The sequence below is a fragment of the Micrasema longulum genome, unplaced genomic scaffold (genome assembly GCF_059751315.1).
Source record: "Micrasema longulum isolate JH-2025_06_02 unplaced genomic scaffold, ASM5975131v1 h1tg000889l, whole genome shotgun sequence".
NCBI lineage: Eukaryota > Metazoa > Arthropoda > Insecta > Trichoptera > Brachycentridae > Micrasema > Micrasema longulum.
The window spans coordinates 24,776-48,241 of record NW_028278080.1 but is presented as its reverse complement, the minus strand read 5'-3'; the positions used below and the strand labels follow the sequence as shown (position 1 = coordinate 48,241).

Here is a 23,466-nt window from a genome sequence, read left to right as displayed (position 1 = left end):
GTTAATAAAGTTATTGTTTATCAATAAAATACAACGAATAAAAGACGAATAATTTTTATGTTTTTTTAATATTTGAACAGCATTTTCTTCTTTTCATCACATTATATTGAATAGGCCTACAAAATATGTATGTGCTTCTATATTACAATAGGTTCTTAAACTATGGACGGGATTGAGACCCGTTACAAGATATAAATAATATCCCGGGGGTATTCCCACCCCCACTCCCCCCCTCCCGCGCGCTCCTCAGGAACTAGTCTAGTAATGGCCGTCTCCCGTGGGGTCGTTCAGCCATGGGTAATTGTTCGGGCACCGCACGCAAGTCTGCAGGTTGATGGTCTCCCCGGGAACTTCCTTGGACGTGAGCTTGCACGTGTGGGGTACCCAACAGGCTGGGATACCTTCGACGGAGCACTTTTCTTTCCACGGGTCGAAGCCCTTAGATTCGGAGATCGTCCTCGGGTTTTGGATCCATTGGATGACTTGCGTCATTGTCACGAAGTAGACATCATTGTGGTTGGCGAGGATCTCATCGATCCAGTAGAGGAAGGCATCCAGGAACTCGGGATTATTCTTGAGCCACGCGGCGTGGAAGTAAAGCCCGAGAGGAGCGCGATTCTGCTCGTAATGCCTATCGAAGTTGTGGTTTAAAAAGTTGTAGAACTGGTCTCCGGTGAGAATGTTCGAGCAAGAATCGACCATGGCGCACCCGGGAAGGTACTCGTCGTTGGTAGGATCTTCCCTGCGGTCCAACTCGTTCATGACCATCTCCCACACGGCGTGGCTACGGGTAGGGCAGCTCTGCAGGTTCCCGTGGCAGCGATGTGGCATGCGGAAGTACATGGTGTAAGGCCATAGGGGAGGGTTAGACAGAGGAGCGGTGATGGTTGAGTCATATAAGAAAGCTTGTTCTTCCATCATGGTGAACTGGTTGTTTCCTCCGACACGCAGGTACGGAGCACGCACACCCACAACACTGTTGTCGGTCAAGTTGGCGTACTTTTCAGCGATTATCCTCATACCGGCCATTTCCTTCGCCCAATCGTCGACGGTAGCGTTGCTCCAGAAACGTTCGTCGTCATTATGCCTGTAAAAATCAGTTCCTTTACTGCCTTTTCATTATGTCGCGTCAAATTGACACTATTTATGTACAACAGGTGCACTGATAACTAATACTCACGTGATAGAATGGACGGCGATTTCGTGTCCCTTGCGGTGGGTCTCTTGCACGGCAGAGTAGTTGCTGTACTTGTGAGACACGAAGAATGTGGCCTTGATATCGCAACCGTTGGGATTCTTGCGCTTGCCATTGAACATCTCTTTGTATAACTCGATGTTATTGTTATTGATGGCGTCATCGAACGTGATGGTGATCATCTGGGGGACGTCCTTTGAAGGAAGATCTCCGGGAACGGTTGTGCCATCTTCGGAGCAGAAGCAATCGGGCAGGACGCACACGGAGGGATCGCACGGAGGAGCGCGATTAGGGTCATTGTCGATATCTGAAATGTAATTACACATAAGTATCTTGATCTCATTATACTAATTTCCATAAATAAACTAGTGGAAATACGATTTATCTACTCTAATTTAGAATCAGCGAGGCGGGCCGGTTAAGCGAAAGGCTTCTAACGATCCTGTTCGTTGGGTATTTGAAAAGCGTGCTCCTCATTAACATAAATAAACGGCCTGAGGTGAGCTGTATCAGGCGGAAGGGGCGAGGTGAAGAGCCAACAATCGGCAGCTGTACGCCGGCGCTGTATGGCTGAAGGTACGTCTGGCTGTACCGGCACGGCGGCGGCGATATTCCGTACCCGAGGGCCTTGAGAGCCGAAGCCGGGACGCGGGCGCAGACTCAGTGCGGTAAGCGGAGACAGTGAGAGTGAAGTAGATTTCCACTTTCGCTAGCTGTTGGCCGTGAGAGACTCTTCGTGTACCACTGTCTGATGTTTGCACGCATACACCTTCAGTTGTTAAATATAGCTCAACCCACACACAATGATAGCTCAATTAAATAAATCACCTTGCGATGCATTTATAAATTAAATCGTCATTGTTGTGAAAAAACTATTTTAATTTGTGTTCGATTAATGAATATAACGTGAAAAAAAAACGCTCACTTTGACATTTCCATAGTAGAGTATCTTTCTTTTGAGTTAAGTACTCCAAGCTCTCAGACTAGTTGTGAATATAAATTATACAATTATTATGCATGGATACTGACGTGAGCCGCACCTTATTAAGCAAGTCACATTGTGGGTAATAAATAATGTGACGGGTTATCTGCTTGGTTTGGTATTTATTAAGAATGTGCATAACTGCGAACAATAGACTTTGACGCACGTGTTATGAAAAATATTGAATAAGCTCATTGTATAAAAATCCTGTTTGACCAAACATGGATTCCGTAGGAGTGGATACTTTATTCAAACGAAAATGACTAATTGCTCTACCGTCGAAAATATTAACTAAGTACTTTGAGAAATATAAAAAAAGAAGCTGATTGCATAATGGACTTTGCACCAAAACCAAGTTTTAATATTCCCACTTGAAGCATTTACATTAAGTCAACGTATTTTCTGATTTCTTGTTGCTTGTTTAGTTATCTATCATTTATGTATATTGATATGTGCAATTCGGAAGTTTTACGTTCGTCCTACATTAAAGCCAAATGTGTATATCCGGTTTGGATATGGAAAAATCAAAGGCAAACACTTTCACGGTCACACGTGTGTTTTTAGGCTAATCTCGATAGTACCTTGACGTAGAAGTATCCATCTTTGGGAGATAAGCAGGTTCATTAGTTCGAGTATATTATACTAAATTTATGGTATATTTACTACCACGCAAACGGTAATAGGACCTTAAGTTTACTTTCACTTGATTAATATGCAATACATTTTCGATGTTTAGAAATTGTATTTTAAAGATTTATTACCAACGAATAAACACCTGCTTTTTACGGAGTAATGAACAAAACGTTCATTAAGGAGCCGATGTTTGACATATTACAACAGAGATGGAGAACATTTTAGAAAACGGAACATCTCTGTGGTAATACGTTAGTCTAAAACTAAAATGAATTTTTATTGGATTTAAATAAAACTACAAATCAAACAAAATAATTAATGTTTATATTGGGATAACATATCGAGCTTATGACCCTCGAGTATTTTCTCGATATTATGAAGGCAAAAAACTCTCGAATAGTAAGAGTATTTGCCTCTCAAACATGGTTTCACTGATGTGAAAGGTATCGATCTTCAAAGTGCTTATTTTCAGCTGAACAGGCAGGCAGCTGCCTAACTGCTCTTCCTTTTGGCATGACCAGAGAAAGGTTAATTCTGGAAGCCAGGAAGTAAGACAGTCCTTGCTAACGCTGTGGAAGATATCCACCCGAACATAAAAATTGCTAAACTCTCTCTACTCTTGTCTACAAAAATTTGGACAAAGTTAATAGATGTTTGATTAACGAACATTTTTAAATATGAAATCATCGATCAGCATAGAACAGACCATGGCCTTATTTCTCCAATGACCCGTCTTTGACGTATTGTTAACTCAAGACAAGATCTGGACTTTTTTGGTTTTATTCAAACGAGCTCTAAATAAATAGTCCAGATCTTGTCTTGGTGTCTCTTATGTTTGTCAATGCTTCTTTTTTAAAAAATGTTTAAAAACTATTCTTTTATTGTAATATTTAAACCCTATAAATTGTATATATGGACAATGTCCGTTAATAAATAAATAATATTTATTTTGCTAAAACTTTAAACTAAAAGGAAAATCACAATTAATTTATATTGTAATATCACAACAGAGATAAAGAACATTTAAGAGAAGGTAATATGGAAGTCTAGGCATCTACAGGGCTTATGACCTGTCAATGGCTGGTTTAAGTGGCCACATTACACACTGTGTAACATTCACCATTCTGCCTATATTTGAACATCCATATTCCTTCAATTCTTTCATCTGTTGATGTTTGTGAAGTTAAAGAGCTGAAACCTTTATTTATGCGGGTGAGATTCATCTAATTGAATTATTTCACCTACATACTAGGCAACGCCTGAAAATATTATTTTTTCAATTTCTATACTTCTTCGTGGACCAGGTAATTTATCAACAATATTTTGAGTTTGTCCAGATTTTTGTAGACAATGACTGTATTCAGAGATAAAGAACATTTAAGAGAGTCTCTTAAATGTTCCAAAACCCGATTCTTTCATATGTTGATGTCAGGCCACTTAAACCAGCCAATGACAGGTTATAAGCCCTGTAGATGCCTAGACTTCTATACTACCTTCTCTAAAATGTTCTTCATATCTGTTATAATACGTTAATGTTAACAGCTCTCCAGGGAGTTGAATCCAGTCCTTGTCTACAAAAATTTGGACAAACTCAAAATATTGTTAATTTATATTGTATTTGAAATTGTAAGCAATCACAATTGGATTCAAAATTATAATCAATAATCGGAATATAATGAAGCAACGTTAAAATATTCCACTCGTGTCTTCGAGCGAAATGTCAACCTGTTTCACCGAACATTAAATCAACGGTTATTATTAATATGACTACACCTTTCTTTCAGTAGTATTGCCGTATGTAAGAATATTATTTACTGGCGGCCTTCGAATGTTCGAGAAGCGAAAAGAGCTAGTAACATCGTATCGTGTGTCCGTTGTGAAAGAGTTGCCTTCTGACATATTGTTACTTGCACACTATGATTCTGGCTCGAGGCTATTGATAAAATATGAATATAATAGAAATGCAATCCTGAAGTTTAAAAAGGTTTTTTTAATGTGAAAAGCCGGACCAAAAGTGAATCGGTGAAAAGCATATTCGCCTAAATATTAATAAAATGACAGCATCAAAAACACGGTTATTTTTTAAATGAGTATTAATTTGATGATTACAACTGAAAGGAGCCTTAAGACTGAAATGTGCATGAAGTGCTTGGGATATTTTTTGCTCTTTAAAAAGGAAAAAATATTTTTCACAGGCCAAAGTACACTTGTACGTGTTACATTTATGGATATTTTAAAGTGCGTATTTGGACTGGTCGTCTACTAATTTTGTAAAAAGCTTGCAGTTTTCGTAATGGAAAATTGAAGTCAAACTTGGCCAATTCGCAGTAATAAAGCAGAACAGCACGATGTTTGAGGAAACTGTGAATGTACGGCTGTTTTTAGTTTGGCTGTTGGTACGTTTGTTTGGTGTCGGATCCAGAAAGTTACATACAACGAATAACAAGTTCGCCAACGGTTGCCTTTGTCATTTGTAACTTTCAAATGCATTCCTAGGGGTTAGGCAACAACTGGTAAGTATAGAAATGCAGTGTGGCGCTCGTCGGAAGTATAGAAAGAAGATCTCAGATGCTTTGCCACTTTTATAGAAAACCGGATTTTTTATAAGACTATTCATAGGCCTGCTGTTTAAAACATAAAACTAATGTTTTGTATTTTATAGATTAGCGAGCTTAAACAATTTTTGTCACTTTAAAAAAAATATTTTTGTCTTGAAATATGACGTAACCTGCAAGGCTTTTGAGGTAACGTTTTTAAATATCAGTTTTAAATGGTAAACGAAAGCGCTTTATAAATATTACTTAACCATTTCCTTTGCAGTTGCAACATGCATAATATACATACATCCTGTTGCTGATGCAGTTTTTTTCTTATTGACTATGTAACACTTAAAACTTTTCTACCGAGCAATTCATTCATTTGAAATATTATCATTTTTGAGATACCGACGTTAAAGAATGTCTGTTTAATAATAGAAATACATGCTTGACTCGACTAAATTCATGGTAAATAAATATTCGTCTTTTAAACAATCTTGGAAATGAATAACGAGTAAAAGAATGTATGCACTACGTATATTAATTTTATTTTAATTCTATTCAGATCACGTAGAGGAAATATAACCGCTATAATACGCGTGTCTTAGAGCAATTGTAACCCATAGTTGGCGCGTTAATATGAATACCACTAAAAATTGTGAAGTCATCAAAAGGTAAGGAGATTTGATGGATGTTTGAAAAGAATGACCTCTGCTCATAAATACTATGAAATGAATATACTTTTGTTCATTTTGTTTTTAATACATTAGCTGTCGAAAAAATAATATAAATAGATAGACATCTCTTTAATTCACAGTACAAGTGGAATGTATCTTCTAGAAAACAAAACAAACAATGAAATATAACTTTCTCGATAGTCAATGCCTTTGTGGGTTATCCCTGGTATCTAGTAAATATTTGTATAAAACCACTTTCCGACTTTTCTTTGTCAACCGGTTTCGAGACGTACCTGTTTTTTCATCAGGACACTAATTATACTAACATGCATATCTCGCAATAGGCCATACTGAAAGGGCTAAAAGAAGCTTTGAAAAAGAATGCCCTTTAACCAACAATTAAATAAACTTTCAATCTAGCCCGTTATACAACATTCCTCTAAATCTACAGCCAATATCGAGCCTTGACTTTCATTAATTTTCGCCTCCAACTCCTTCTGTCATCCTCTGCAACCCTCCAGTTAGAGACTGTAGTTGGGATCCTTTTTTCATTCATCTTCCCGTCGCAGCCTCGGTGTACCGACCTTTTTTCCGCCTCCTCGGTGCCCACCTAAGATTCTTTTTGGGACCCATGATGATGACATTCTTTGCACGTGTTTGGTCCATCTAAACCTATTTGGTCTGACGTGTACAGAGTCTGGGAGCTTTATAAATGCTGATTATAGCCACTCTACAGCTAATAAATTTATACTCCTTCCTTCAAACTCTTTTTTATTATTGTTTCCACAAGATTGAAAAAATTGTACTGTAATCAGTGCAGGTTGGTGTCAATTTCTAATAGCACGTGTTCTATAAACACATTGGTTAAAATTTTTTGTTTAACTACTATAGTGAAGGCGTAGAGTGGGATTTGCGTTTTTTTATTTTTTATATTACATAAACATTTTAGTTATTTAAAAAAATAAAATACGGTTACTAAAATCCCACCAAGCCACTTTCTGTGGCTTGTTGGTGTAATTGATGTCCCGACGAAGAGACGGGTAGGTACTTCTTAGAATCGATAGACGTAAAAAAGTTGGTAAGTGGATATATGCTAATTTTAACTAACGCTAATTTATTAAAATGTTTGTTTGATGCTCTAAAAATGAATACATCTCTTAATAGCTTAGAGAAAAAGAAACAAAGAGAAAAATATAGAGATGATAATGTACTTTTTTTCTGTGTGGATATTATACCAGAAGTGGCGGCCTCCGTGGTGTAGTGGTCAAGACGCTTGACTCACGCACGGAAGGTTCCGAGTTCGATTCCCGGTGAGAACACAAAAATTAAAATGTGATTTTTCTCAAGCCTGGGTGCTCTGTGATGTAATTCACCACTGTAATTAGGCCTCCTGGCCTGTTGTGGTGCAAAAAAAAATAATGAAAAAATAAGATATATTTTATGATAAAATAGACGAATTGAATTCTGCACTTACCGCAAGAGTTCTCATCAGATCCATCACTGCAGTCTTTCTCTCCGTTACAGAAAAGTCCCCTTTCGATACAGGCACTGTCTCCACAAGCCAAGTATCCATCCTGGCAGAGGGGTTCATCGGTGAACAATAATGGCTTGACTTTCCTCTCCTTATTCTTCAACTTGCAGTTCTTAACGGCATCCTTCCAATCGCAGGTCTGCTTGTCAATATCAAAATATAGACCAGCGGGACACCTGATGGCTTGGAGACCCTGAGAATACAAATCTTTTGTTAGTAAATATTTCAATTGTGTAATTCAGGATTAATTATTAAGGACCCGGGTTGTGGTGGCACTGCGGCTAATGTCACGGAGTCACGGATCAGAGATCCGCAACATCACAATTTGAAAATATTTTTTTAATAATAAGTTATTTACAACTCCTTGAAAATGAACTCTAAAAACGCAAATATTTGCTTTAACAAAAAATAAACGTATATTTATAATCATCATTAGTTACCCTTTCCTATTCGTACTCAGTGGTGCATAAGGCATTACATTTTTATTTTAAAAGTAAAATTAATTTAAGAGTCCTTCTCATTAGGGAAACCTGTTCTAAGGAGGATTGTACAGTATTCAAATGTTTTTTTTTTACATATTTCACATTTCATTTAAATATTTTTTTTATTTCTTTTACGCTAATTGTTTTCGGCCAGATTTTCTCTTTTGAAACACTGCTTGTTATCAGTTAACTGAATTTTATGTGGAAAAATAATATTTGGCCCTTTGTCCAAATATTGTGTTAAAGGGAGAAATATTAACAACAATGTTATTTCTTGCATTTGTTATGTATATAGTTTTTCAGGGCCAGACCGCGAAACCTCAAAGAAACTTTCCTCATATAAAGGTTTTAAAAAAATCCTAATATTTTTTTCCGAAAAGTCATTTAAAAAAAAACCTTCAGATAGCTCCAGCCCGGGGATATTGAAAAATATTACAAGAATCAGGCCATAGTTTTGTGGGGGAGTTGCGGACTCACAGATTAAAGGCCTGAGGTTTAAAGCCTACTCTACCACAACTCGATTTGCATTTTTTCAATACAAGTTATTTACGATACTAAGGAAATGATCTGAAAATTCGATAAATGTTCGGGTAAAGAACAGGAACTCAAATATTTCTTTTATACTTCAAATAATCAAATAAATGTTACTCCTGTCAGGAATTGAACCCGGGATGTCGAGCATGTGAGCGAATACTCACACCATCATACTATGAGGCGGACTTATCTATGCTCGATTTTCTTATTCAAGATTTTCACTTGAGAGTAGCCAACGAAATGAAAATACTCCCACCGGATTCTAGTCCTATTTCACACACATACATGTTTTCTTCAGCCGAGTATTCCGACTTTTGACATGCCATTTCTTTTTCGCATTTCTTCGTTTTCTCCATCCAGACATTCATATACCAATATAAAATCAATATACATTCATACAAAAATATTAAATGACTTTGCGGAAATAGCATTTCGTTCAATATTTACGAGTAAATAAATATCTATTCAATCGATTTTTTCGAATATAAAAATAAATGTATTAGCTTTGTCAAAGTGTTATTTAATAAACGTAAAGTTGAATTAAAAATATAAACTTTTACGAGATCTGTGCAAAAACCTGTCTCTTGCTTTTTATTCTTACGGAAGTGATGTTATATAAAATTTATGTGAGTAAAGAGATAACAACATCACAAAACAAAAGAGAAAAAAAAACTTTACTTTCCAAATGAGAAAATTACGTTTGTTTTTTGACATTTTAAAACAATTAATGCGGATTTATAAGTATACGTGTCTTCTCGGGTTGTGTAATCATTTATGTGAATAACATAACGTGTGCTATAAAAGTATTTTAATATAGCGTGCGTAAGATTGCAAATTAATATTTGCGAGATGTGGTTTTGACACAATTCCTTTAGAGATTTGAGTCACCTATTTCCAAAACCCGCTTTCACCCTAAGGCCGCCATAGGGAGATATGCCCCAATTCGACACGGATTTTTTACCGAGTCGGGGCAAATTCAGAAGCGACATGCATGAGTCGTTCCTAGTTGTGCCCCCGTAACCCTTTTTATTATTTTGAATAACTCGTTAAGCTCCATTTTCGTAATTTCAACATTCTTATTAATTGTAAATTTATCATTTTAATAATGTGAATTTGTGAACATTTTATCTGATGAACTGAAAAAATTTTTTTTTTAAAATATATGTCTTTCCCAGTCATTCCAAAGGTAGTCTATATCGATTCTCAGGGGCCGACTGCGACCTGCAATCATCTGCAATGCAGATCAATGGTAGAAAAATGGGGGTCCGCGAGAGTGGATCTTATTTTTGCAGGCGGTCACCAAAATTTAGGCTTTCTGTAAATGTAATAATCTACTTAATAGACATAGTACCTGTTTAGGTACTTACAAAACTTGTTGTCTTAATTTGTCTCCATACTTCGATAGCTTTTCTGTCTTTATACTTTGTGGAAAATGTTTATCTAAGTAGATAGAATGTGTAAGTACACCAAAAAGAAACAAATTGGAAATCACTTGCCGAAGAGATTTACGTTTAAACCTGACTAAATCGAAGCCAAATATAGAAATTTTTCTACCAAAGCATTGAGTTGATCCCTTTTATTAAAAACATTGTTTTTTGTGTATTTTTTTGTAAAAATGTAACTTCGAGTACGTTTGCGTTTTGTATCGTATTCATTAAAACATTATAAAATGTAACTAATTTTTTCATTAAAAAATGTTCCACTCGAAAATGTTAAGGAGGTCAGAGGTACACCCGCTTATTAAGCCGCCTATACGGACAAAAACCATGGTATGATTATCAATCACGAAGTTAGCTATAGTTTAAAATAATACAACGGGCCGCAGGTACTCAGGCCGAGAACTGCAAGTGCAAACCAAAACCGTCCGTTGCACGTTTGTTGTTGAAGCAAAAATTGGGACGCTTTTGTTCTATGCAATAGAGCGCAAGAGCATCTCTATAAGCCTTATCAGGGTGAGTAGCTCTGTGTCACCTTCGAAGATGCATTTAAAGTTAATAAATTTGAAAATAAACAATATTAGAAATGCAGGGTCTACTCAAAACAGAAAAAAATCGACACGTGGTCCACGGGACAAAAAAGTTTTGAGGCCTCTGATCTACACTAGACACACATATAATATGATGTGAATTATATGTACCAACATATACATCGAATGCAAAAGGGTGCGAACGACACGCGGCAAAAAATCCCAGAGAAACATTAAGAGGTTGGCAGGAATGGGATTGTCGAACTCACGGAAGATGTGCATTGGATGACGTCACGGCAGTTGTCACCCTCCCCCGCAACCAGCCGGAACCACTCGCCGGCATCCTTGTCCTTACAGAGCTCAGCCTCGAAGCTCTCCTCCTTTTTGGTGGTCGTCTCTTCCGCCTGCCGCCTCCATCTGTTCAAAATCTGTGCCTCACCTGGTGACAAAAGAAGCGAACGTCAGTGAAATGATAATGAGGAACTTATTATTCAGTGCTAAGGGAAATTTCTATGGTGAGTGGTGATTTTTTTAATCTGCAAAAAACGATCATAAATTTGTATCTACATATGGGTACATATAAGTAATGTTTAAATGGATATTTTTTCTGTGGTTCTGTGGACATCATCATTTTGCTTCAGCTGTTGACAACAGAAGATCAATAATTTTAATAACCAATACAATCTTGATATTTTGAAATAGTTGTAAACAGCTCTGGTTAGGAGCCGGTTGGAATTTTAGTTCGCACCTTTATAGTTCACACCAACATACTCTTGAAAGAGTTAAAAATAAAAATTTTAGATTCCTTAATTTAAACTCGGAATCAGAGATGACTTCCTATTAATACTTTAAGTTTGTTAAAACTAAATCAAGAGATTTTTTTTTATAGATTTGCATTGAGGTATATAATTAGAGTAAACTTAAGCGTTCAAAATATGTTCCCTCAACCTGCGGCCTATTGGTCTATGTTTGATAGAACGGACTTTAGTCGCCAGATACTTTTCTCCTCGAAATTACTAAAATGCCTATATGTACGCTTAGATACTGCACAAATCGATCTGAAAAAGCGATGGTATAACCTTTCACCAGCAAGTAATGTTTTTATCTTAATCAATACTTGTTTAAAATAGCAATTTTAATGTCGAAAAAAGTCTTTTAATATGTTACAATTCGTGAGTTATCTTCTGTCTCCATCCTGCTCATTTAGTTGGGCGTAAAGCAAAACGACAAACAAAGGTAACGCGTATGTGGAAGGGAGCGACATACTGAATTTCCAGTAGACCGATGTAAACAGTCCGTGCTTTTTACTGTACTATTTGTTTTGGTTGTCAAAGTCGACGTGACGATACTTGTTATCTTCATTGGTCAATCCCTGTCCTTTGGGGATGACTTTTTAGCTCAGATTTGTATGGAGTGTAATCTCTATATATTATATCTCAATGTAGAGTTAAAGAATTGATTTAAGATTGTTAACTTAACATGGGACTGCCCAACACTATTACCACTCATTTACTTCTAGGTACCTGGACGAAGGACTCGTAAAGTAACTCCGTTTAGATGCAAAAATTTGCGAAAAGTATACTCATTTAATGCTAACATGAATGGACTTTATGCACTCGGCAATAACTATTCCGACGTTGCTGATATTTTTAACATAAAGTATATTTTATATCAATCAACTCAATTTAATAATTTCAAAGATGGTGAACGGTAGTTTACATTTGCAGTGTACATTAATATATAAATAAATAAATCGACTCAAACCACAATTATAATTTACTCCGTGGCATATGCACTGTGGTATAATTAAATAGAAATGATGCTTCATAAAATGACAGTTTGAAATTATGTTCTGAAATGTCACGTCAACACTGCCGTGCAAAACGCAAAGTGGAGTAAAAAAAACTATCTTTCTACGCCAGTTTACTGTGAATTCAAAGCCGTATATTGCGCCTTTTTACGCTGCTTTACATTTCCTGAGTACAAGTTAAGTTCCGGAACTTGAGTTGAATGGAACACAAGACGGGTGTTCCATTCAACTCAACTTAATACTGCATCTATAGTAGGGCCAATTTAATAGGTCACATTTGACATTTGTCGGTTTTAGCTTCATAGTGAGGTAACCTGCTTAAAAACATCGATTAAAGTGAATGAATCGATTCGGACTTCAAACATAATATATGTCAATTGAATTCAGTTGCTATGAAAAAGTACTTATAGGTACTGTAATTTTATTTTCAAAATCATAAGTCGAATCCCTGTCCCATTATTATTTTCTATCTTAAATTTAAGGAACAAAATAAGATATGTACATAATTTAACAAAACTATCAACATTCCATTTTTCTGGGTAACATCCCTAGTGTTTAAAAAGAAAAAGGGCTCACTGATGCAACATTGTAACGACGTTTAGAACAGAAAAAGTTTATTATATTTAGAATGGTTTATTAGTGAAAGTAAATCATAAAATTACCTTCTTTTGTCATTATTACAATAAATATGTAATCGTAATTGAAAAAAATTAAGCAATTGTGCAGTTCTTAATTCGAAAAAATAAATAATATTTTACTACCACTCTTACAAGGTTATGTTGTTAAATTTTGATGAAGTGTCAAATGTGACCTATTAAATTGGCCTACTATGGTGTATTGTTAAATACATATCAATAGACAGTTGTAGCTTTATTCTACACTATTTTAATCAACAAATTGTTTAATAGTTTATCAAAAATACCAAAATGACGTTCATTGTGACATTTAATTTCTACAGTAAAGACTAGTAATAGTTCTACATTATCTCTGCAGTAAAGTGGGGCCATAAGGAAAACAAGAAATTCAAAATAATAATAAAATTGTTATTATTCACTATGGCATAATTATTATTCACTATGACAACGGTGATATTACAGACGATTATATGATCATTTCGTATATATTGCGAGAAGACAGATGATATTAAATCATGATTATGTCACGCTATCACAACGCTTGTGAATTATGATTATGAAACTTGCATTTTCTCGTTGGCTTTGCGCTTTATCAAGGCGTAGAAACCTCTCCGCCTCCGAGTCGAGACTAGAGGACATTGCTATTATGAAGAAAATAGTACCTCACTCACAATTAAACATAAGCCGAACATAATTTATTATAATTATATTGAATTAGTGAGTAGGCGTCTTCTTATAAATTGAAAATGATGTACCGTATACAAACGAAAACCTCATTAATTACAACGAGTATCGGTAAGGTTATGAAAATTAATACGTGTAAATGAAATAGTTGATTTTTAAGCATTAACGCCACTTAAATTCCTTTCGAATCTTGATCTTTTTATTTCTACGCCTATCAATGTTAAAGTTTTTTTTTTAAAACAATAAATATTTACTAACCACAGTGTCAACCAATAATGGAAACGTTAACTTGTGTCTAAAAAATAACCGAATATAATTTAGTTTATATATATTATTAATCAACTGCGTACCTATAATTAAATAGCCTATTTTTAAAAATAATGAAGTGAATGTTCTAAAGTGTAAACCATTTTCACGAAAACTGTCCAGGTGTCCTGAATTATTTTTTAATCTTTTACAGGACACTGGTTTTATTTTAATAAAAAAAAAGTGTTTTTACACTTGCATTGGTTAATATTTTTTTATTTGGCTTTTTGTACATAATGTTATTTGTACATTGGCGGGTTATTTGTGAAATGGCAATTTCTTCCAACCAACATTGCATATCTGCAGAAATTTAAGCATTTTAATCAATCGGTATCATTATGTAAGTATTTTATACGGCGCTTGAGGAGAAAAATAAATATTATATTTCTCATTTGTAGGGGTTATTTGTTTCTTCTATTTGCAGAGCATTAAGCAAAGCTTATATTTTAAGATTGTTTGAATCAAAATAAAAATAAAACTATGCATAAATATTAATATTTACTTTCGTGTTTTTAAAGGTAAGAATATTAGCAAATGTCAGAGAAGTAAACTAAAACAGATTGACAAATGAAGAACAATAAAATATTTAGACTAATAATTATTTTCCACATAGAGTAATATTTCTCACGACCTGAGGAAGGCAATTGGGATATTCTTTGTTCGTTTTATAAGGGAATTACGCTATCCTATATTTGCACAGACTTTGTGAAACACCTAAATTACTCCAACAAATCCATTTTGTGGTTTATTGTATTTTGTTTTGTTGAACTGTAGGCATTACTTAAGGTAAAAAGTCCACGCAATAAAAAAATCGATAGAAATAAATATTATAATATTTCTTTAATAATGCTATGAGAGTTAAACAGAGTTGCAAAAAATAAAGTAAAAAATATGTGATAAAACACAGGCTTTTGAATAAAAAACCTCAACCGTGGGGATCGAAAACACTCAGACATCGGGACATATTTAAATTGTCTTTGTTTTCAAGTAATGCTACATACCACACACCTGTGGCTCGCATGTGTCTGGAATGTAATATATACTGCCGAAAAAACAAAATTCATATTTTTATGATACTCTCCCAACTTTTGCGAATAATCTTCTAAAGAATAAATTTTAGTTGATAAGTACACACGTATAACGTATAAGAATTAAAAAAAACATAATAAAATCAACAAATCTAACTCTATCTATTTTGTGTAGTTCTATAATTGTAGATATTTCTGATTGTGAAATTTTATTGACGAATACCTTCAAATTGTAAGTTTTCTAGTATGTATCTTCGTTGAATTACCTTATAAAATTAAAATAATAAAAAAAAACAAGTATTTTTTTAAATAAAAAATATGTAAAAAATATAAAATGAGTAATTTAAAAAATAATAACAATAAAGGAGTGGTTAAAATTAAAGTGACAACATAACGCAGTCTAACCTGTCATGTACTAGTTAATGTTCTCGCATTACACGGTAACATTTCTGGTTATGCAGATTGGAAGAGTAACAAGGCAGCTGAACATTTGTGGATTGACATCAGTTTGTGGATTGACATCTTTCCCATTCGTAAAACTATGATTAAGAGGCAGATACTCTTGTTATTGGAGTTTGATACGTACAAATATATCTATACTCCAGGAACTAGGCATATGAGAAAACCTAACATCCATGTACGAGAAAAGAATCCTGCAGTTCTCTGGACATAATTCCAGAAAGAACTAGGTTATTTTGGAGAAAACTATTCTCCTGGGTGTCAAAGAGTGTGAAATGTCGAAACGATAAGGTTGTGTGGACGTCAAACAACAAGGTGAAGTTGCTTGGTTACTAAATAATCAGAATTATCACTGACAAATACCTACAGAAGAGCACAAGACCGTTCCAGATGTCCACAGATGGGTCTCTCCACTACACACTACAAAAATGACACGGAATGTGCCTGCTAAACACATATGTTTTCTACAAAACACACAGTTTACCTTGAAGATGGATCCTGCAATGGTAGCTCTAACGTCGGAACAAATCTAACTTACACGGGATCATCCAAAAAATATACGTATTGATAACAGTGACCGCGAAAACCTCCGCACCTTTTTAGGTGACGTATTCATTGGTAAATTATTTACTTATATATACGCTGAATGGACATTTTTAAGGACATATGTAGAAACTATTTTTAAAAAAAGTAGAAAGACACAATGGTATATAGTAGACTTGGTGGGAGTGAAGGCGTGAGAGTGATGTTTATAATTGAATTTGATACAGTGATCGTTTGAACGAAGACAACTTGTTATAAAAAAAAAACAAAAATGGTATGTTTGTAGGCCGCCCCAAGAATTCTGAGCATAGGGGAATGAAACCCATAGTTAGTTCTATGGTTTTCGGTATAAAAAAGTAAGTTTTGTCTGAGGTTTCTAGTTGGGATATTAAATTTTATTGAGCTCAGTAGTTTAGGCGCATCAAAGATTGAGTTGAGAATTTTAAATAAGACTAGAAGGCCGAATTTATTTCGACGGTCTTGAAGAGATGATATATTTAAGCTCGTTTCTAACTCATTATGCGTATATTGGTTTCTGGATTAGCCCAACGTTCAGCTTAGCTTTCTTTAAAATCAATGTTGAACTGATTTAATATTTTTGATGTGAACATCATAATATGGAGTATATTCTAAGTGCAAGCGAACTAGGGAACACAAAAGAGATTTAAGGGTATTAATATTTTTGAAGTCAGTTGTGCTTCTGTCAATAAATCCAAGGAATTTTAAGGATTTGATAACAAGTTCAAAATGAATCTTGGAAAAAAGTTTAGTGTCAAATATAATACCCAAATCTCGTATACTAGGCACAGATGATAATATTTTATCGTTCAGTGAGTAGTTGTGTATGGTTGGGTTTTTCAGACGAAAAAATCTCATAACCTGGAACTTACTTGAATTGAGGTGTAGATTTTTAGACGAGCACCGGGTACTAAAATACAGTAAATCAAATTGTAATAGTGAACAATCGCATTTAGTTGTGATTGCGGTGGAGAACAGTATGCCAGTGATGTTAAAATCTTTCTTTTTGTATAAGTATTACTGTTTTATGTATTTTGATGTTATCGTTTAGAGTTAAAGTTATTTTATTAAAATTATTATCATGTTAGAAAAAATATTTTCGCTCTACCCTGTCTACCATTGGTGCGGAAAAACAAATGTTGGACACATGCTTGACAATCCATAAATTATTTGAGTAATTCTTTCTGTGTTTTCACTTAGTCTCAGAGTCAATGCTCAGGGAAGTAATTAGCGTTAATTTGCCAACCAACAAAACCTTCCGGCTAGTTTCATGGCCAAATGACTTTCTGTAACAATTAAATGCACTGGTAGTTCTATTGTTTTACTATTAAAAACTAATTAACATTAACATTTTACCTGTTAATAATAATATTTATTTATTTATTTATTGACTTATATGTTGTTTACTACACATCATTTGAGATATAGGTCCCAACTCTACGGGACTTAAAGTCTTGTGTTGAGTTGAAATGAGTAATTAGTTGACACAGACACATGAGTATATCACTATTATTATATCCAAAAAACAAAAACAAAAAAAAAACATAAAATACATCAACTGTATTAAAATATATTAAAAAAAACGTTACCAGGAATACATTTCTACACAGTGATAATTGATTTACATTTTCAACCGGGGTGTGGGTCCGTGGTAATAATGTAGACTCACGGGCCAAAGGTCTGAGGTTCAAATTTCACTCTATCTTAACTCGATTTCCATTTTTCCAGCAAAAGTTATTTACGACTTTTAGGAAATGGTCTGCAAATTTAAATATTTTAGTAAATAATAAGAAATGAAGTTTTTTTTTCTACATAAAAAAATTATAATATTACATACTACAGTGATGATGAAATATCATTCTGCCTATTTTTTAACTTTCATATTTTTCAATACTTCTGTCTGTTGTTTAGTTTGTGTAGATTGATGTGAGTAAAATTAATTTGAATTATGGTACGCCTAAAAATGTTTTTTTAATTTTACTTCATTTTATAATTATTGGTTAAATGAGTAATATTTCTCATAGTTACACAAATTGGATTTCATCTCCTAGGGCGTTATTAAGATTAACATTTTACAATAAAGATATTGAACATTTTGAATAAAATAATAATTGTAGAAGTATGAATGTTTAAACATAGGCAGAATGACAAGTGTTACACAGTGTGTAAGGTTAAATCAGCCGATTACAGATCATAAGCTCTCTAAATACCCAGATTTCCATACTCCCTTCTGTAAAATGTCCTGAATCTCTTTTGTAATATGTTATTAGTTTATTTGATAAACTCATAATGTCCACTTTGTGATTTTATGGTGAGCGCATTTTTCTAGCATGATAATGAAAAGGGTATTTAACATTCCACTATATATCATAGCCTCCTAGTACCTAAAGATTAAGGCTAAACAGACCTACACGTAACGAAAAATTTCATAATACGCTACAAATAGTGTACCAATGCAGTGCCCTATCCACCAATATTTATGTGTGCATATCAGTAAGAAAATTAAACAATCAATTATGCCCTAAAATTTGACAATGAGTTAAACGCATTTCAAACGTCAAATCTTCGTTTAAAAAAATCTGATAGTAGAGCATTTGCCTGCCACGTCTGAGGTGCCGATTTGATTTCCAGTAAGGTCAATATGAGGTATTTGGGTGAGTTTTTATGCTAAACTTCATAGTCGCTGGATTGCATCAGAAGCATAAGACTGATCACCTTAACTTCATGTTTATAAAAAAAAAACAATAAATCAAGATACGCCACAATATAAATTTTTAAACCCTTTGATGTATCTGAGATACGCCTAATATACGCTGCAAGTATTGTGCTAAACAAATTTAGAAACGGACTTCCTCCTTTCTCTGCTCAGAGACATGAATATTTAACAAGGGCACGAAAAAATATCAATACTGTCAATATTCATCCCTTTAACACAACATTTGGTCAAAGTTACAATGGTTTTTTTCTGCCAAATTGTTAATCACGCTTCCCCATAAAATTAAGTTAACAGATACTTAAAAATGTTTTTTTTAAAGTGGCTGAAGTAAATAAGCATAGAAAAAACGTACAAATTTTTTTTATTGACATTTGAAAACTGTAAATTAAATTTTAAGCACTGCATAGTCCAACCTAGAAAATGTTTCCCTCGCGGACTCTTAAATTAATTTCGTATTTATTTTTTCATATTATTTATTTATTAACGGCCATGGCAATTTTGTCACAAATTGTAAAGAAACATATTAAGTTTATAAATCTCACAAAAATATTAAGATAGACACTTGTATGCACATTATGAATGTTGTATACGTTAGTAAAAAACATTGAAATTTTCATATTTATACAGATAGAAATTTTGGTTCATTGGTTATTCTTATAATGTCAGTTGTACCTATTTCCTATGTACAACTGAATGAGTATGCCAAACCAATATCTTGACCTCAGAAGATAAAACATGGGAGTCCACTTTTTATCGTCTTGAAGTTTAAAATGACGAAATTATCGCAATCAGCTATTTTATACATCGATAAAACACAAAAGTCCACATTGTAAAAATGCTTTTTAAGTTTAAATAAAAATCTTTAGTCCACTTGTTTTTATGCAAAAAACATCTGTAGTCCCAGATATGCTATTTTGATATGTAAGTACTATTATTATTTAAAAATAGTTATTTTACATTTAAAGATCTTTATGGAATAAAATTGTCTCGTTTTATTAAAAAATGTGTATGTAAAAGAATGTGGAATAATTAAACATTTTCTTTACAGTATAAAAATATATTTCAGATGTTTTTTGTAGTACTTTTTATGACAAGTTTATGTAACTCGTATTTTATATCTGTGATATAATTCCATAAGAGTCATGTAATTATGCGGTATGGGAATGAGAATGCAAAATGATGTATGTAGGTCGTGGGAATATAAAATACTTTTAAACTAATTGAAGTCTCAATCAAATAATAAAACTATCATTTATTTTTTATGATGTTTTTAAATAAAAACATTTTGTCAATTCAAAAACATTAGAGCCCATTTCATACGTATTAGCTAAATCCACGAGACACGGTAAATTAAGAATGGTTTTTAAAAAATATATTTATATTTATTTCGTTGCTACTCGGTGAAAATCCTACTAAAAAAATCAATTGAAAATTAATCGGCTTTAGGGTGTACTGGTAAGCGTTTTGTACTAGCATTAAATTAACAAATTAAAATCATTGGAACAAAATGGAAATCAACAATATTTTGAGTTTGTACAGTTTTTTTATTGACATAAACTGGATTAAACCCCTTAGGAAGTTGTTAATATTTATATATTACAACAGAGATAAATAACATTTTATACAGGAGAATATAGAAGTCTAGGCATTTACAATGCTTATGACCTGTGATTGGGTGGTTTAAACGCCCATTTTACACATTGTGTAACATTCACTATTCTGCCTATATTTTAAATCAATTTGAAACTAAATTATTTATGGTTTTAAGTAACCTACACCGAAAACTGAAGTAAGATAATTAACATTTCTATGAATCTATGAAAATTTGGTATCTCACCAGGAAAAATGTCAAATGAATATATTATCCGAAATTTGAATTTTTATTGTTTACCGGTTATAGGTTACCAGTTTATTTGACCTACTGAATTTATTCTTTGGTCGTAACATACGCATTTGGTGGATCTCTTATCAGTCGTAAATTCTGCTTAAAGTCATGTAAGAAAGCGTAATGATAATATATGCTATTTTAATGAAAGTTGTTTTTCGAGCAGCGTTTTACATTATTCGTTCTTGTCCTTGGTGTCTGGGAAAATTGTTTAAGTAAATTTATTATTCAAGTTATCTCAGGTAAGCAAGTGGTTGCAAGGGTAATTAATTTTAGTCACAAGAAAGGCTGGAGAAGTGATTTGAATATCAAAGTCGATTTATGGCATAATTGATTGACATACCTGATTTCAAAGTGTTGTGCTTACAAAATTAATATAAAATAATATTTTCGTAGTTACATAAACGACTTTTTAAAAATTCAATTAGTAAAATAAAAGTTAGGATGAATTAAGAAGAGAAAATAAGATGTACGTTCTAATTGATTTACGTCGCCTTTAAACGGCTTTTATTTCAATTACGATTTGAAATACAACGGACAATATCGGTTCATTGCAATGTATTTTTATGCAATACGTAAATGCACATTGGAATGGTCGGTATCACCATTTAAGTGAACAAGTAATTAATAAAATGTTACAATCATTACTAAATTCTGTCTGTCAAAAATGCCGGACTTTCTATATTTGCTTCGGAGTGGTTTTACATATAAAATTAATTGCGAAACACATATTTTTCGTGTGGCAGAACCTGCGCCAGCCAATCACAATCAACACTAAACCAGATGTGAAAGTGACTTCTGACTTCCATTAGCAGTTTATCTTGCAAACGATGCGCCATCGGTGAATTAGTTATGTATGCAAAAACTATCGAGTCATCTTAATAAATCCGGGTTGCGACAGGTTCAACTCGCGCGTCGCTGTCTCTCAGAGTAATGCAATATTTTGTGAGGCGCGTGAAAGCGCAGGTAACTATAATCGAAAGGAAAATATATAGGAAACTAAAGAAGACACATAACATAAGTCAACACAATTATTAAATGTCACGTATTGCAGTTAGAAGATTTACGAATTAGAACCGGTTTTTGGTAAAATACTAAATATGACATTTTAAAAAGTAAATCACTATTCACAGCTGTAAAAAAACGTACAATCACTTTAATCACTTTCCGGAGTAAGATGGTAAAACTCGCGATGAGAATCAGTGGTAGGGGTGCTATCCCGAAACGGGAGGGGTGAATGTGGGGATTTTCCAATATGGCGGAGGTTAGGTTGGGTTATCGTAATAAAATGGTGGACTCACCGGCGATAACAAGGCACAGCGCTAGAGCTGCGATACAGACGTACCGCGTCATGTTCGTCACTAAACAGTCCTTCGTGGGACGAGCGGAGGCCTTTTATAGCGGCCCCGACCCCGCGCCCCGCGGACGTTGGTAGGAGAGAGGAGGGCCGCTAACCAATCGGAAAGCCGAAAAGAGGGTTGAATTTCGATAGCGCAAAATTTAAAATTGTTTTTATTTCGTTTGACAGAAGAATTGCATTTTAAAATTTAAAAAAAAAATGTAAGAAAAAAGCATTTTTAAGATCTAGGATTCAGCAACAAGATTTTTTACCTCTGATCAACTAATTACAATAATTTCTTTATGAATTCCTACATCCAGTATTTTGCTCAGGCTCATTTTAAGTTTCCTTAAAAAAAATGTTAACGTCAGTTTTGTTCACGTATGTGTTTTGATAAAATAAAGAAAACATTTATTAAGTTATTTGTTGGATTAGTCGATTGAAGGTAAGCTTGTAATTTTTTCTGGTTTTTTATATGAAAAAAGGGGGAAATGGTGACTAGAAGTGTGTCCGAGGCTGTGGTCAGAAATAAAATGCACATGTAGGTAGTGACAGCTATGCTCTTACTGGAAAAATAATATCTAGTTCTATCTCGTTCTCAATATATTCAACACATATTTATAACATATTAGGTACTTATCAGATAATTATTACTCGACTCCATAAATTAATTTATTAGTTTTGGTTTTAGTTACTTATTGACAATTCTTGATGGAATTCCATTGTAATGATATAAATTACATGGTACACTTCTACTTATTTATTCGACCAATTAGCGCTTTTACCCTCTAACAGGCGTCATCATCTTCGTTCAGTACCTTTTTTTTTTAATCTTGAAAAAGGGCACACATAAACATATTCTTATGTGTGCTCTAATAATAAAAATGTATGTTTATTTAAATGATAAGTTTATCACCATCATTCTCTTTCCTCACCGGATGGTGCATAGGGCACTGCATTGGTACACCAATTGCAGCGTATATTGATTATTTTTGTTACATGAAGGTAAGATGATCAGCCTTACGCCAGTCCAAGGACTATGAAATATCCTAGTGTACAAACACCCTTTAAAATAAATATTTCATATCAACCATGTCCGGAATCGAACTCGAGACCTCTCGAACGGTAAGCATTTGCGCTGACCATTGCACCACGAGACTGACATAATATTCATAAGTTATTTAACACATTCTTCTAAACCTTCTGTTTGAATTTTGATTTTTTTCTTCATCAGTTCATTTAAACTTAAGTTTTTAAATTTGATTTATTTATTAACTTATAGTGACGCAACTAGGAACGAACCGCGCCTGTAAACCAGGCCCGATTTGCTAGAAAATCCGTAATGAGTCGGGTACAAAAAATAATGGATTTTAATTATTCGGGTTTTAAAAGGATAGGTCAATATTCTTATGAACGTAAAATAACGTTGATACATTGGTTATGATTAATTATTTTTAAAAAGGCGTTAATAGAAATATATATAAATATTGCAGAGCATTTGTTAAG

General features: G+C 33.8%; 1 protein-coding gene and 1 long non-coding RNA gene across 3 annotated transcripts in view; one reads left to right on the top strand and one right to left on the bottom strand.

Moving 5' to 3' along the window:
• LOC148278342 (uncharacterized) overlaps positions 1 to 10,712 on the top strand; it is a 190,347-nt gene extending 179,635 nt beyond the window's left edge. The window contains exon 3 of the long non-coding RNA XR_015823216.1: positions 9,503 to 10,712. This is a non-coding gene — a long non-coding RNA (uncharacterized LOC148278342). The remainder of the gene's footprint in view (positions 1 to 9,502) is intronic.
• Positions 53 to 21,993, bottom strand: serp (chitin deacetylase-like protein serp). Of its 2 annotated transcripts, none has more exons than XM_088231546.1 (5): positions 21,923 to 21,993; positions 10,807 to 10,976; positions 7,499 to 7,748; positions 1,181 to 1,502; positions 53 to 1,108 (listed from the first exon to the last, which is right to left on the bottom strand). In XM_088231546.1, exons 1-5 carry the CDS (start codon positions 21,972 to 21,974, stop codon positions 259 to 261), a joined length of 1,644 nt encoding a protein of 547 aa, XP_088087672.1. In that variant the 5' UTR covers positions 21,975 to 21,993; the 3' UTR covers positions 53 to 258. The 2 variants fall into 2 exon arrangements, with proteins under 2 accessions (XP_088087672.1, XP_088087673.1); XM_088231547.1 differs by having other exon boundaries at positions 53 to 1,087.
• Positions 21,994 to 23,466: the final 1,473 nt, after the last annotated feature.